At 43.1% G+C, this 15,999-nt stretch overlaps 2 protein-coding genes across 2 annotated transcripts in view; one reads left to right on the plus strand and one right to left on the minus strand.

The window, feature by feature from the left end:
* CFAP100 (cilia and flagella associated protein 100) overlaps window positions 1–15,999 on the minus strand; it is a 49,982-nt gene that overhangs the window by 28,901 nt on the left and 5,082 nt on the right. The window contains 1 exon segment of the mRNA XM_054587300.1: window positions 2,820–2,897. Within this exon segment, the coding sequence (XP_054443275.1) occupies window positions 2,820–2,897 (78 nt within the window).
* The window catches only part of KLF15 (KLF transcription factor 15), an 81,130-nt gene that overhangs the window by 4,186 nt on the left and 60,945 nt on the right, over window positions 1–15,999 (plus strand). The window lies entirely within an intron of this gene.

Here is a 15,999-nt window from a genome sequence, read left to right on the forward strand (position 1 = left end):
AGAAAATAAAAAAATCTACAAACAAAATGTTTACAATTAGATCAATTAGAATGATTTGTAGATCTTAATTATGGAATTAAAACTTATAGAAGATATAATAAGTAGAGATCTTTATGCCTTTATAACAGAACACAAAAAGTACTAACCATGAGAAAATATTAAATTGAACTACATTAAAGTTAGTAACTCTTGTTCACTAAAAGGCACCATCAAGAGAGTGAAAGCACAAGACATAGAGTAGGGAAAGTCATTGGCGATGCCTAGAACTAGTGAATGACTTATATTCAAAATATGTAAAGAGCTCCTAGAAGTCATTAAAATAAGACAGACAACCCCATAGAAAAGTGGGCAGTAAACAGAAACAGGCATATCACAACACAGAATCATCAATGGCCCATAAACAGGTAGTCACCCTAGTTGATAACCAGGGAGTATAAGATATTAATACATAGCCCCATGACCGGATAATATTAAAAGGATCAACAAAGTGCCAAGTGTTGGAGAGGATGTGGAACAATTAGAATTCACACCTGTTAGTGGAATTGTGAATTGGTATGATTGCCCTGGAAAACTGTCCAGCTGTATCTCCTGAAGTTAAACATATGACCAGAAATTCCTCTCTTTCATATATATCTGGGGAAATGAGTGCTCATGTCTCCAAAATAGCATGTGCAAGAGTATCCATAGCACTGTTATTTGTGATAGCTAGCAACCAGAAACAACCCAAATATTCATCAACAACAGAGAGAGGACTCCTGTTACATGTATCTCACAGATGTGATGTCAAGTGAAGGAAGCCAGATCAAAAGAGCACGAAGTGATTACATAGGTTCAAGAATGAATGAAATGATTCTATGATAGCAGAACATTGACCATCTTTTGGGGAAAGAGAACTTCTGAGCAGATAGAAATGTTCTAGATGGTGAATGGATGGAGGATAAGTTTTATTCACTTGTCAAAATTGTATACTTGAGATTTGTTCTTTTCATTGTATATGGCATGTCTAGTGAAGAAACAAAACAAATCCAAAACCCAGATCCCATGTGCTTAGTTTACAATCAGCTCAGCACAAGCACCTATGGGTAGAAGAATGTATTGGGTGAATGGCTGATGAGGATTTGTGATGGAGGGTAAGGAAGGTGGCTACCATTTGAACTACCATTGCAGCATGGCCAACATTGAGGCAGCTGGATGTGTGAGCTTCTTATGAAAGGTAGTAGGAAGCACACTGAAAGCAGAAGAAACAAAACAAATCCAAAACCCAGATCCCATGTGCTTAGTTTAACAATCAGCTCAGCACAAGCACCTATGGGTAGAAGAAAGTATTGGGTGAATGGCTGATGAGGATTTGTGATGGAGGGTAAGGAAGGTGGCTACCATTTGAACTACCATTGCAGCATGGCCAACATTGAGGCAGCTGGATGTGTGAGCTTCTTATGAAAGGTAGTAGGAAGCACACTGAAAGCAGAACATGGATCCATTCTATCAAACATCTAGTGTCCAAGTAGAGGAAATATGGAGAACAGAGAAACGGTTATAATGACAACACCAGGAAGCAGAAACATCACAAAGGACATTCTACAGGATAATTAACACCATTTTTCTAAAAACTCAAGGCACAGAAGATGAAAGGATGTGGGGATGTGGCTGTGCTATATTAATAGAGACAGGAGATGTTTCTATCTCCTTTGAATCTTGATTAAAACAGATCTTCTTGGAGGAAGACATTTCCTAATTAAGTAATTCTGATGATGATCTAGTTAACTTCATTGTGGGCTTGTAAGAAAATGTCCCTATTTTTAAAAATGCACATTGATGTATATAGGGATGAAATGACACTTCTGGAATTAACTTTAAAATATTTTGGTAAAAACCAAAGAGAAAAGGGATAGATGAAGTGAATGGGGCAAAATCTTGTTTACTGTCCAGTCTGGTACTAGGCGTTTCAGTTCATGTGAGTTCACTGGACTTTAGTCTCTACCTCTGGGCAGGTTTGAATTTTAATAATCAAAAGAAATGGGAATGGGGGGCAGGGTAGGCTGAGAGGAAGGAGCTTGGCTTGTGAAGGACAGGCACAGGGAATATTCTCACATCTCCACACCTCCGCAGAAGGACCAGGCTGGCCTGTAAGCCCAGGGGTGTTGGGAGTGTTTCGGGGCAGTGCAGAAACCAGGAGGAAGTCCAGGAAGCCAGGATGTGGAGTGACGCAACAGGAGCGCAGAGGATGAACTCCATGCAGCTATCTGCCTACCCTTCTTCTTCCTAATAGGTGGCTGCCACATGCCTAGCTGAAAAGCTATAGTTCTCAGCCTGCCTTGCAGACACTGATGACCCTGTGACAAATAAAATATAATCAGAAATTATTGGGTGGAGCTTATGGAAAGGATATTTTTCCAGGCAGGTGGGCAGTTTTGCTCCTCTCTTTGGCTTTTCTCCCTGTCTGTAATGAGATGTGATAGCTGGAGCTGCAACAGCCATTTTGTGACCATATGGCACCTTTGTGTTTGAAAGTCCCACAGTTAAAGGTAGTAGAAGAGAAAGACTTAGAATATGGTCACCTGGATGATTTTGTAGAATTGCTATTGGTGGAGCCTCATGAAGTCATGGGCTGCCTCCCACATTTCCCATTATTGAAGGAAAGAGATCCTACTTTGTTTATGTTCCTGTTATTTCAGGTTTCAGTAACTCATTTCCTAATGGAAACAGAAACATTTCCCCCTGCTTTTCGCACTGGAGACTAGGTCTGAAGGCATCTGGAGCTGAGAGAGAAAGTGAAAGTCTCCACTACCTGGGACTTCAGCTCCCTGCTCTGTAGATACCTTTGCCTTTTTTCCTATGTTTCTTTTTTTCTTCCATGATTGAAGGAGAATGGTCGTCTGAGGATTCCAGGCTGTTCTCTGTGGAGATACAAAAGTGAGGGCCACAGCAAATGACTTATTTTGTAAGAGCTGTGAAGGCAGTGTGAGGTTGGGGAGAGACTCAGACACATTATAGGGCTCTGGCCCCAGTCCTCTCACCTGCCTGCTGAGTGGGTTTGGCAAGTCACTCAACTCCTCTGAGCCTCAGTTTCCACATCTGAGATAATCATGATGACTTTGCCAGGAAGTTGTAAGGATTGTTCAAGAAAATGGCCACAAAATGTCCTAGCACATGTACCTGGCACACAAAGTGGGGTTTTTTTTTTTTTGTGCCTTCTCTTTCATATTCTTCAATTTATTCCTGAAGAGCAGTGCAGGATTATACAGGGAGGTCATGGGCACTAAGCTTCTTCCTCCTGCCCTGCCAGCACTTTTGCTGCCAGCTTCCCAGGTTCTTCCATCAGGGTTGGACCCACAGACTCAGAGACTTCCATTTCCTTGCTCTTTCTTCAACTGATACCCACAGGGGAGCAGGCATTTGGCCCCATACCTCCTCCAGCTCCAACTCAAGAATCTTTTGTAGCTTGGAGATCCCAGTCTCTGCCAGCCTGAGAGGGCAGCCAGCTTAAAGGGCACATGGGGTGGGGGCTGCTGGAGAGCATGGAGGTGTGCTTTGGTGGAAAGCTCAAGGAGCTGATCCTCTTGGACCAGTGTGGGGAAGGGTGACCTGGGATGAGGAAGGAAAAGTGAAGGCCTGGAGCTGAGGGGGTATACTTCCAAGGGCCATACCCTGAGCAGATGTGTCACAAGATATGGGAAGACTGAAGAAGAGAATAGTATTGTGGGACTGGCAGAAAGGTCAGGACCTGGGGCTGAAAACATAAATGTTTCCAGGAACATGCAGCATATATAGTGGTAAAGAGGAAGGAGGCTGTAGGGAGTGGTGAGACCTGTGAAGAACTCAAGGGTACAGGTTGCTGAATCTTTATTATTTTCTAACAGTCTTTCTTAGTGACTATGTGATTAAATGTCCAGGTAGTAAACTTTATCTAACCATATCATAAAAATCAGAAGATACTACTGTAATTTAAATAGACTCAAACCAAAAGCAAGCCAAAATCTTAATGAAATTTAATTTTTTATTAATTGAAAAAGCAATGCACATACATAGCAAGTTTTCTAACAACGCAGGTTTGATGTATTGCCATAATGATGTATTGATATGGTGTGTTTCTATGATGATAAATCACTACCTAAAAACCCTTACTTTTTTGTATATCTACACAGAGGTATTTTATGCATAAGCTTACTTAGATGTTACTTGCTCTTTCACTAAAAAGGCATCTGCTTACATGCTAAGATATTGATAAACCTTGAGGACATCATATGAAGTGAAAGAAATCACAAAAGGGCAACTACTGTATGACTCCACTTATATAAGGTCACTAAAGGAATCAAATTCATAGAGACAGAAATTAGAATAGTGGGTGGCAGGGGCTGGGGAAAGGGGGAGGGGGAGTTAATGTTTAATGGATGTGGAGTCAAGATAAAGATAATTCTTGAGGTGGTGGTGGTGATGGTTATACAACAATGTGAATGTGCTTAATGTGCTGGATGTGTGAAAAAGCTTTAAATGTTTAAATATAAAAATGCTTAAATTTTAAGTGTATCTTACCACAATTTTAGAAAGTTAAAAAAAATACATCTGCTCATGCACAAGCCTCATTGCTACCCCTAGTGGACCCTGAGGTTATTTCCAAATTTCTGCAATAGTCACTCTCCATTACTAAGCTGAGCTGGACTATTTCCTAAACACCTGGAACTTTGTCAATCTAATAAAATGTCATCTCAGTTTTAATTTCCATTTTTCAGTTACGAATGAGACTGTGTTGTCTTTTCAGATGTTAATTATCCATTTGCTTCTCTCTGTTAGTATCCTTTGCCCATTTTTCTATTGGTTGTTGTAGTTTTTAAATGATTCTTGAGAACTTGTATCTACTAAAGGACAGTAGCTCATTTGTTTGTCAGAGCTGCTGAAAATATTTTCCCTTTAGATGATTTGTCAATTATCTTTGGACTGTTTATCATATCTTTTCTTTACAGGACATGTTAATGTTTGCTTAGTGAAATGCTTTAGAGTGTTGTGTCCTGCTTAAAAAGGCATTCTGAATCTGAAGGTAAAATATGTTGTAAAATATTCCTGTGTTTTTTCTAGTGCTTTAACAAAATTAAAATTTTTAAGTTAAAAAGTTCTAAAAACATAAGCCTACTTTTAGAATAATTCTCCAGGAGAAACAGGAAAAGGTGAACTGGGTGAAAAATGTCCTCATAAAAAGTTATAAAACACACACACACTCTGCACAATGGGAGATCTGGTGTGAGCTCTGGGTATCTGAAGGTCCTCACACCTCCCGAATCACCAGCACAGCACAATGTGGGTTCTGCTGCTCACAGAGGAAACCAAAGACTGCCAGCTCTCTGAGCAAGCCTACCCCTCAGTGCTTCCTTGCCCCTCAATAGCCCCTTCCTTAGGGCTCCTGTAACATAAGTGCTGACAGTTGTTTTTTCCTTTTTGTCTAGGTATCAATTTCAAAGAGGCATCCCCTTCATAGATGGCTATATCCCAAACACTTTGCAGGCAACAAGACTAGAGCCAGGCGCCTTCCCCACTGAGGCTCCTCAGAGATTTTGGTTGATTTTAATAACTGACAATTTAGGCTACTTGTTTATCTTCCATCCCTTTAAATTCCTGCTCTTATCTTTTAAATTGACCTTTAAAGATTGAGCTCTCAAACCTTAGGCTTTCACCCTCAACCCCAAAGAAAGCAAAATCGCAGGCCTTTATGGGAAAGTGCTAGGCATGCTCTCTTTCCTCCTCCTTCTTTCTCTCCTTGTTGTGGCTCTGTGGTCCCAGGTGTGCAGTGTGATTTTCAGGTCCTCTAAGTAATAAAACTTTTTTTCTCCAAAGTTTCCTGATGGTTATTTCTGAAGGGCGTCTTGCAACAGAAGAATCACAAAAGCTGATCCATTGTCAAAAACATTAATTATTGTAAAATAAATAAATAAATAAATAAACAAAGCCACTTTAAAATGAAGTCAGACCTGCCATCCCAGAGGAAATGCGTCGCATGTTTTACACCTCAAAACTTTGGAATGTTAAAAACAGGGCAGATTAACTTTGGGCTGGGGCTAAGCAACATTGTGCCCAAAAAACTATTTTCAAAGATAACAAGAAAGCAGATAGTATAACTACCGGACTGAATATTAAAAACTGTTTAGAATTAATATCAGCGTATTATGTTATCTGCGCCAATAGAAATGCCTTCCTCATATTGGTGTTATTATTACCCTTCCCTTTGTCATGAATATCCATTGCTTTTGTCTCCTCATTGAAACTGTTTCAGCTTCTGCCTGAATTGGTAAACCTGAAGAGATATTCTTATTCATCTCAATGAAGGCTTGTGGCCTCTCACTTTGAAAGTTTTTAGGTTTTGTTTTTAGGTTAACATGATCAATAGCTGAGACCGGCACACAGCATTTCTTTCTTTCTTTCTTTTTTTTTTCTTCAAATTTTATTTTATTTTATTTTTATTTAAATTTATTTTTTCAAATACATTTGTCTCTGCCTCCCCCCCCACCACTTTCCCTTGCCCCCTCCCTCCTTCCCTCCCTCAGCTCTTCCCCTTTGGTTTTGTCCATGAGTCCTTGCCATATGTTCCTTGACTTTCCCCTTCCCTTCCTTCCCCCCTCCCCTTCTTCCTCTTTGTCTCTGTTGATTTCTTTTCTTTTCAGTGTTGCTGGTCTTATTTTCCTTGCATCTTTGTATTGTTGGTTGGGTTCCGCTTATAGGTGAGATCATATGGTATTTGTCTTTCGCCCCCTGGCTTATTTCGCTTAGCATAATGCTCTCCAGTTCCATCCATGCTGTTGCGAAGTTTAGTAGTTCTTTTTTCCTTTCTGCTGCGTCATATTCCATTGTGTATATGTACCATTATTTTTTGATCCAATCATCTACTGATGGGCATTGAGGTTGCTTCCAACACTTGGCTATTGTAAATTGTGCTGCTATGAACATTAAATTACTCCACTTATGTGGACCTCCTGTGTCCTGCTGGCATTTTGGTGATGGCTTTTCTCCAGCTGTGTGGACCCTTTCTGACAACTGTGTCACTCCTCATTCATAGCCACCCTCTAAGGGCTGTCCAAGCTCACCATCTCCACTAGTCTCCTTTTGATACCGACCCCCATGCCAGGAATTCTGGCTTCTGGTCTGTTTGTTACCACCCCTCACCTCATCTACTCCACTCACTGTGCAGTAGGCAGCAAAAGAGGTTACCTCCTAGGGTACTTGCCCCTCCAACATGCTCCTCCTCCTTCCCTGGCTCTGGCTTTCCTCTGGCCTGTCCAACTCTCTTTGCCTTCATTGAAATTTTCTCCGAATGTCAGGGTTCTTCAGGCTACGTCCAGGCCATTCTTTCTCTCTCTCTCAGGACCACAGCTTCAGTTTCCGTCTATTTGCTGACAACACTGACACACCTCACCTCTATTATTCTAACCCTCAGGCTTCCATCAACAGCAGCTTCTTCTGAGTTTCCACTTGGTTATTCCCACAGGTGCCTGAACTGAACACATCCATTTGAGCTATCCATAGACCCAGTCCTCCCCTACTCTCTGCTATCTCAGCAAAAAGCACATGATACACAAATATTCTTACCTAAGAAATGGTGTCACTTTGACACTCCCTTCTCTCCCATGCTCCTATTTAATAAGGCACCCAGTCCTGGGACTCTCTTATAAAAAGGACGGATTCCATCCTATCCGCATCCCTCCCACCTCAACTACTCCAGCCTTTATCTAAGCCACTGTCGTTTTCTGTGATTTCCTCTCCTCAGCCAATTCCACATCAAGTCTTGACCCCCCCACTCCAGGAAAATCATTTAAAAACACAATTCACAAATCTAATCACATGTTTGCATCCCTTGTGGTAGCTATCGTGTCAGATGGTTCTCTACGAGGGAGAGTCTTATGCCCCAGAGCTCCAACATCCTTTAAACCAGCCAATCCTAAACTGGCTCATCCTGCCTCATTCATTCCTTACCAGGAAAAACACAATCAAGTCTCTGTCCTGAGTTTCCTACCCCCTCTGCTTCTTGAGCACCCTGGTGCTTCTCTGCATGGCCCTGTGTGGTGTGCCCCACTCTGTCTTCCTGACCTGTTGGCCTCCTTAAACCTGAATAGTAATGAAATCTACATGTTAAAACAATAGGAACCACACTTATTTCTTCCATTATGATCTCCCAGCACCTGACCAGTTATATCAAGAGGCCAGTCAGCCCTTTGTGCACTCTCCCTGTGGAGTGTGCTGCTGAGGGACTCTGGCCAACTCTAATGGGACAGGGTATGGCAATAGCTCACTCAGCCTCCACCCAGCCAATGTTTATAGTCACTTTCTAAGTGACTGTGCTGATGCAGATGCTGTGATGTCTCTGGGAGCCAAAATTCAAAACAGGTAACAGACAAAAATAAGATAGAGAGCTGGGCAGTGATACGTTATACAGAAAAATAAAGTAGGGTAAAAGGCAAGTGAGAGAGATGTTCCAGTAAATAGGGTAGTCAGGGAGCTTCAGAGAGGTGCGACATTTCCATAGAGACCTGAGGGATGTTGGCATGGGGTAACTGAGGCCAAAGAAAACAGATGGGGTGGTGTGGTCATCCCTTTTCTGGATGGTGTGGTGTGAGCTTAGAAAGGGTGGGGAGATGAGGTTAGAGAGGTGGCTGGGGCCCCATGAGCTATGGAGGAACCTTGGATTTCATTGTAAGAGCAATGTGAAGTCACATAAAGGGTTTGAGCAGGGGAATGACAAGACTCAAGGTGTGATTTTTAAGAGCCTGGAAGCAGTCATAGCTGGGATAGGCTGGTAGCAGTTGATGGGGATGTAGATTTCTGGGCCTTGGATGTAGAAGGGGACAGAGAGGAGGAAGGAAGACTCCAAAGAGGAAGAAGGAAGACTCCAAGTTATTGACTTGAACACTTGAGTAACAGTTTGTGATGGGTGCCTGGTGATGGGGCAGGGAGGGATAGAAGTTTGTGGTAAGTTCGCTCTGCCTCTGAACACTCAGGGGGTAGTAAAGTAGGCAGCCAGGTATGAGTGTGGAGTTCAAGGGAGGGGTCAGGTTGGATATTGGAACTGGGGCATCAACATTTTTGAATTACTGAGATTGGGAAGCCTCCTAAAGCCACTTTGGGTCAGGTTGAGCTGGGATGTAGTTGGTTGTGCTGTGCACATGTATCAAATGTACAGAGTGGGTGTCTGGGCTGAACATCCCTGCCCTTTGACCAGAGGGCTCAATGGACCAGAGGGCACTTACATGTTAAATCTCACACCTGAGGTCACAGGTGACTCCTGAATGTTTGAATAGGCATGCAAAGAAGCTTCTGGAATACTTTAACCAATAGAAATGAGTTATTTTTTTATGTATACACATGTGTGATATATGCTATAAACCCCTGTCTAAGTAAGTCTAAAATTCTAAGGCAGTACTGAATCACTGTTTGGTCACATTTTTCGTTTCTAGTGACCTATAAAATAATGCAGGTCATTTAGAGTCTTAAGACTCAGCACTAGGGAATTTGTGGGTTAGGATCAGTTAGCTGTGCAGGAGTCTGTAGGGAAGGCTGAGAACGGGTAGAGAGCAGAGGCAGGTAGGAAGTGTGGCTGCTTGAAAGATGAGGGGTAGAAGCACCTTGAGTAGGTGGAGGTGGCGTGGCTGTCACAAGTTGGTCATTTTCGTATTTAGATGACTCTCAAATCAGTGTTGCAGAGTTCCCCTGAAGCACCAATGGTCCAGCAGGCATAATGGTGCTGTAAGCTATGCCCAAACCTGCTCCACCATCCCCAGAGAGCCTCCCTGCTGCCCCTCACCTCCAGCCCCTCACTAGCCTCCCCCGTGGCAGCTGCTTTGGATCTTCATCTACTTGCCCTCCTCTCACCAATCACGGCAATGCTTTGCTTGCAAACCTTCAGTGCCTTGCTCACTGCCCACTGAGGCACAGCCTGGGCCCTCTGTTATTGTCCTCAACTTACCTTTCTATCTAACAGTGTGTCCCTCCCCCACAAGCCAACCTTTGTCTGTTTGCCTGAAGTTCTTCCCAGAGTATCTCTTCCCCTCTCCACCAGCTCAAATCTAGCTGTCAGCCTGGCTCCACAGGAAAGCCCTCCTGCAGGACAACAGGAGCTCACACTACCATGTGCTAAGTTCTATACGTGCTGCATCCTCCTCCCGTCTCAGGAACAGAGAAAAATGAGAAAATTGAGACTCAAAGTGTTCAGTGTTACCTGAGGTGGAGCTGGGATCCAGCACCCTGACTGTCCCTAACCACTGGGAGTGCTGCCCTGGAAACCAGGTGTTGTAGGTATCAGAAGAGAAAGGTTTGGGTCTGGCCTTAGGATGGGGCTCTGCAGGGAGCAGGCACCACCAGGGTTTGGCCTCAGAGAGCCATTTCCATCCTTTCCCTTCTGACACAACAGGGATGTAAGGACTGCATTCCTGGACTCCTCCAACTCTGTTTGCCCATGTGACTAAGTCTGGAGATGGGCAGAGGTCCTTAAGGAGAGCACCATAAGGTCAGCAGAGCAGCAGAATGACAGACCAGTCTTGGCTGCCACCCTGAGCTCTGTGTAAGTCCTGCTTTCTGGGCACTGTTCTGAGTAGCTGGCCTTAGTTCTGATGCACAGTCTCACTAGACAGCAACTGTGCAAATAAAAGACTTCGAGATCCTTTGGCCCAGTGATACCTCTTGTGTTTCATCCCAGAAACGTGGAGTGGGGGTAGGGGGAAAAGCTTGTACAGGGTGTCTACTGTAGGACTGTTGGGAAAAGCAAATACTGAAGCCAGAATTAGCCCACAGCAGAGGGAGGTCCAGTTGTAACAAGGTAACTTGGTCAGTGTTTTAATAATATTAAAATCTGTGCCTGCACAGAGCCAGGGAGATGGGTGTGAGTCTAACCTATGATGCAATGTAGCCAGAGGGGCTTCCTGCACCTGTGAGAGCAGCTTGGAAGCTTGGAGGTGGTTTTTATGCCATGGGGCCACTCCTGCCCAGACTAACAAAGGCAGCTGAGAACGGCAGAAGAAACCAGATTACTGACATGTGTAGCAGATTGTGGGAGGAATCAGAAATGCGGTTATGGAGGAAGATCCACTTTGGGATTTAAACTCAGGTGCAGCAGCCACGCTGGGGCTTAATCACAGTTTTGGGAGCAGAGAGGGGGCTCTCTTGACCACATGGCTTAGGAAGCAGGAAAGCAAGAGGTAGCAGCCATGTAGAGCTCTCTCTTAATGGTTTGAAAGGATGGAGAAGGATTAGGGAATCCTTCTCGCCATGAGGATATGGTTTTGGATTAAGAATGGGAGCCTAGCTGAGCTACGGACTTCTATTTTCTTTTCCTGAAATACAGTACCGCTGACTGGCCTGGGTGGGCAAGGGGAGGCAGGACTGTGCATGTGTTTGTGGATGTTTTAAACGGACTTTGGGATTTAATGGTGACATTCTGCCATTAATCTGAACCTGTATAACTTTTAAACAAATAGTTCCTTTCCTTTTAACCAAACTCTGGCATTGAGAGCCACAATTCCTAACATGGCAGCAGGCAAAGATGAACCACATGGCAAAAAGACCCTGGAGTGGGGGGTTTGTTTCTGAAACAAAGTGAATGCTGCTATGTCACAAAATGGGCATCTCTGCAATCTTTGAAAAGCATGGAGTATGAATGTGTGCGGACAGTAAATGATCTCCAATACCTAGAATTAAACAAAGAAACTTGTCCTCACAACACATGAGGGCATTGGCACAGATTAAACCTGACTCTCCCCAGGGCCCGGACGCCCTACAAGATGTACTTGCTGAGATCTCTCTGCCATCTCCTCTATCACCTTCTCCTCCCTCCCTCTGCTCTGGCCACTCAGCCTCCTTGAGGTCCTCACACAGGCCCCACAAATCCTGCCCAGGACCTTTCCATTGGCTGCTCTGCCAGGGCACTTCCTTCAGGCCATTTGCACAGAGGGCTTTGTCACTCTTATTTGCTGCATGCACAGAAGAGTCTTACCTGACACCCAATGAAGACACCCCCATACCTTCAGATAAAGTGATATGAGAAGTGAAATAAACACTTTATTTCACTTCTCATATCACTTTATCTGAAGGTATCTGAATCATCTGGGCATTGCTCATTTTCTGTCTCCTACCCCTAGAATCTAAACCTCATGAGAGTACTTTTGTTCATAGCCATGCCAACAGCGTCCCTGGTACCGATTTGAAAAACTTGATGATTTGGCAAAAACGAACATGTACAGGGAATGGTGTGAATATTCCTTCACAGCCCTTGGGTGCAGGAAATGTCACAAGCCTTTATGTCTATGCTTGGATGCCTACCCTATACCTGCAGGCAGCTCAATCCCAGTCCCTTAACTTCCCCTCAATCTTGGGCTTAGCATAAGGTGGGAGCAGGGCTTGAATCATGCTGCTTGCTGCTGAAATTCCAGCAATGCCTATTTGCATAAATGGAAGGAAGCAGGAAGCTAGCCAGGAGTGAGGAGCTGGGCATGGCACCCCTCCCCTTTGTTCCCTCTGCCCTCCCCTTCCCTTCCCTCCTACTCGGGGAACCTGACCTCCTCAAAGCCAAACACTGGCCTCTCTTCCTCCCTTTCTGAGCCTCTCTGGTAAATCTCCCTCAGAGTCTCAGAAACACTATGCTGTCTTCTTTCTTGGGTGAGTATGGAGAGAGGAGATACTACCGCCCACCATAAACCACACCATGACATACAGATCACACAGACATTTGTATATACACATACACACATATGTGTGCCCACAGCCACCCCACTCACATCTTCTGCTTGTATTTGTGTGGCTCCACCTAAGCACTGCTGGTGATATAAGCCTATTCTTCTGCTTGGTACTCTTGGTGGCTTGTGATGGACAAATGCACCCATCCCATGCCCCTCAGAGTTCTGTTCTCAAGATCAAGCATGTTGTAGCATGTGTCAGAAAAATTTCCTTCTTTTTAAGGGCAAAATAGTGTTCCATTATATGGATATGCCACATTTGTCTATCAGTTCATCTGTTAATAGGTATTTGAGTTGTTTCCACATTTTGCCCATTGTGAAGAATGCTGCTATAGGCATGGATGTGCAAATGTCTGTTTGAGCTTCTGCTTTCAGTATAGAAGTAGAATTGCGGGATTATATATATGGTAATTCTATGTATAATTTTTTGAGAACTGCTGTTTACCACAGCAGCCACACCATTTTACATTCTCATGAGCCATGCGGGAAGAGTTCCAGATTTTCTACATTCTCACTAATACTTGTTTTTCTCTCTTTTGTTATAACCATCCTAGTAGTTGTGAAGTGATATATCATCATGGTTTTGATTTGCATCTCTCTAATAACTAATTATATTAAGCATCTTTAAAAAATTTTTAAGTATATTTTATTATGTTATTACAGTTGTCCCATTTTTTTCTCCCCTTTATTTCCCTCTGCCCTGTACCCCACCTCCCACCAGCATTCCCCCTCCTTAGTTCATGTTCATGGGTTGTACATTTAAGTTCTTTGGCTTCTCAATTTCCTATGCTATTCTTAACCTCTCCCTGTCTATTTTGTACCTATCAAATTATGCTTCTCATTTCCTGTACCTTTTCCCCTATTCTTCCCCCTCTCCCTCCTCACTGATAACCTCCTGTGTGATCTCCATTTCTGTGATTATCTTCTTGTTCTAGTTTGTTTTTTATTATTAATTTATTAATTATTATTATTATTATTATTTTAGGTTCAGTTATTGATAGTTGTTTTTGTTGTCATTTTACTGTTCATAGTTTTGGTCTTCTTTTTCTTAGATAAGTCCCTTTAACATTTCATGAAATAAGGGTTTGGTGATGATGAACTCCTTTAACTTGACCTTCTCTGGGAAGCACTTTATCTGCCCATCCATTCAAAATTATAGCTTTGCTGGATCGAGTAATCTTGAGTCTAGGTCCCTTCCTTTCATGACTTTGAATATTTCTTTCTAGCCCCTTTTAGCCTGCAAGCTTTCTTTAGAGAAATCAGCTGATAGTCTAATGGGAACTCCTCTGTAGAGAACTGCCTCCTTTTCTCTTGCTGCTTTTAAGATTCTTTGTCTTTAATCTTGGGTAATGTAATTATGTTGTGTCTTGGTGTGTGCTTCCTTGGGTCCAACTTCTTTGGGACTTTCTGAGCTTCCTGCATCTCCTGGAAGTCTATTTCTTTGGGCAGATTGGAGAAGTTCTCCTTCATTATTTTTTCAAATAAGTTTTCAATTTCTTGCTCTTCCTCTTCTCCTTCTGGCACACCTATGATTTGGATGTTGGATCATTTAAACTTGTCCCAGAGGTTCCTAAGCCTCCCCTAATTTTTTTGATTCTTGTTTCTTCATTCTGTTCCGGTTGAATATTTATTTCTTCCTTCTGTTCCAAATTGTTGATTTGAGTCCTGGTTTCTGTCCCTTCACTGTTGGTTCCCTGTATATTTTTCTTTATTTCATTTTGCATAGCCTTCACTTCTTCCTTCATTTTGTGTCCATACTCAATCATTTCTGTTAGCATCCTGATTACCAGTGTTTTGAACTCTGCATCTGATAGGTTGGCTATCTCCTCATTGCTTAGTTCTTTTTCTGGAGTTTTGATTTGTTCTTTCACTTGGGCCGTATTTCTTTGCCTCAGTGCACCTGTTACATTGTGAAAGGCAGAGCCTTATGTATTCTCCGGGGGGGTGGGGAGGCAACCAATGTTGTTGCATTGTGGAGCTGTATGGAGGGGAGGGGTCAGAGAGGAAACAATGCCACTTGCTCGGCTCTCACCTTGCTTTCAGTCCTTTCTCCTGCTTCTCGCAAACAAATTGGGCCCTTTTGGTGCTTATTCCTGGGTGGGTGGATTTGGATACATTCTAGGATACCGTGGGTCTTTCCAATGAACTCTCCTGCGAGACTGGGAGTTTCTTCTGCCACTGCTACCACCACAGGTTTTTACTGCCAGAGGTTTTGAGGCTTTGGTTTCCTGCACTAGAACTTTGGGCTGCGTGGTCTCTCGCTCCCCAGCGTACCTCCCACCTTGTCTGCATGTGAATGTTGGATTGCCAGGCCCCCTCCTTTGCTGCACTTCTTCTCTGCCCCAGCTGCCAATCTCTGCCCCTCCTTCCAGTCTGGATGAATGTTTCTTCTTTAACTCCTTGGTTGTTGGACTTCCATACAGTTCAATTTTCTTGCAGTTCTGGCTGCTTTTTGTTTTTAAATTTGTTGTTGTTCTTCTTTTGGTTGTGTGAGGAAGCAAAGCGCATCTACCTATGCCTTTATCTTGGCCAGAAGTCCTCGATATTAAGCATCTTGTCATGCACTTATTGACTAGTGTATATTTTTGGAAAAATGTCTATTTAAATTCTTTGCCCATTTTTGAGTTGAGGTGTTTGGTTTTGATTGTTGTTGAGTTTGAGGTGTTCTTTATATATTCTGGATGTTGGTATCTTACAAAAGATTTTTTTAAATGTCTGGCTCCCAAAAGGGTGGGGAGGGAAGTTCCTATCTCTTTAAATCCCTGTTGACAGATGTGGCATGGTAGTCAATGCAGTTTTTGGTGCAGATCCCTCAGCAATCAAACATATAGCCCCAATTTGGGGAGGACAAGGCACCAGCAAGCCACACGAGGAATGTGGTCACCCTCACCACTGAAGATGGTCTAGAGGCTAGTACCCTCTTCACAAAATGCCAAAATTCACCAAAATCTCCCAGTCTCTTCATCAACTCTCCGCTGGAAACTGAGTGTTAACTAAACTCTAGAGTTCCTATTTTGTATTCTGAGAGTTCCTGACAGCTCAATATTTGTTTTGCGGGGGAGACTGATTCCTGAATCTTACTACTCTCCCATCTCCCATGATGTCACCCTTGATATACTCTTTTAGATGCAATTGTAAGTAGAATTGTTTTCTTAATTTCCATTTTGGACTGTTTATTGCTGGTATATAGAAAGAAAACTAATCTTTGCGTGTTGATCTTGTACTCCACAACTTTGCTGAATTCATTTATTAGCTCTAGTAGCTTTCTTGTGAATCCTTTGGGATATTTGTCTAT

The sequence above is a fragment of the Pteronotus mesoamericanus genome, unplaced genomic scaffold (genome assembly GCF_021234165.1).
Source record: "Pteronotus mesoamericanus isolate MK-2021 breed Mesoamerican mustached bat unplaced genomic scaffold, CSHL_Meso_final scaffold_118, whole genome shotgun sequence".
Classification (NCBI taxonomy): Eukaryota; Metazoa; Chordata; class Mammalia; order Chiroptera; family Mormoopidae; genus Pteronotus; species Pteronotus mesoamericanus.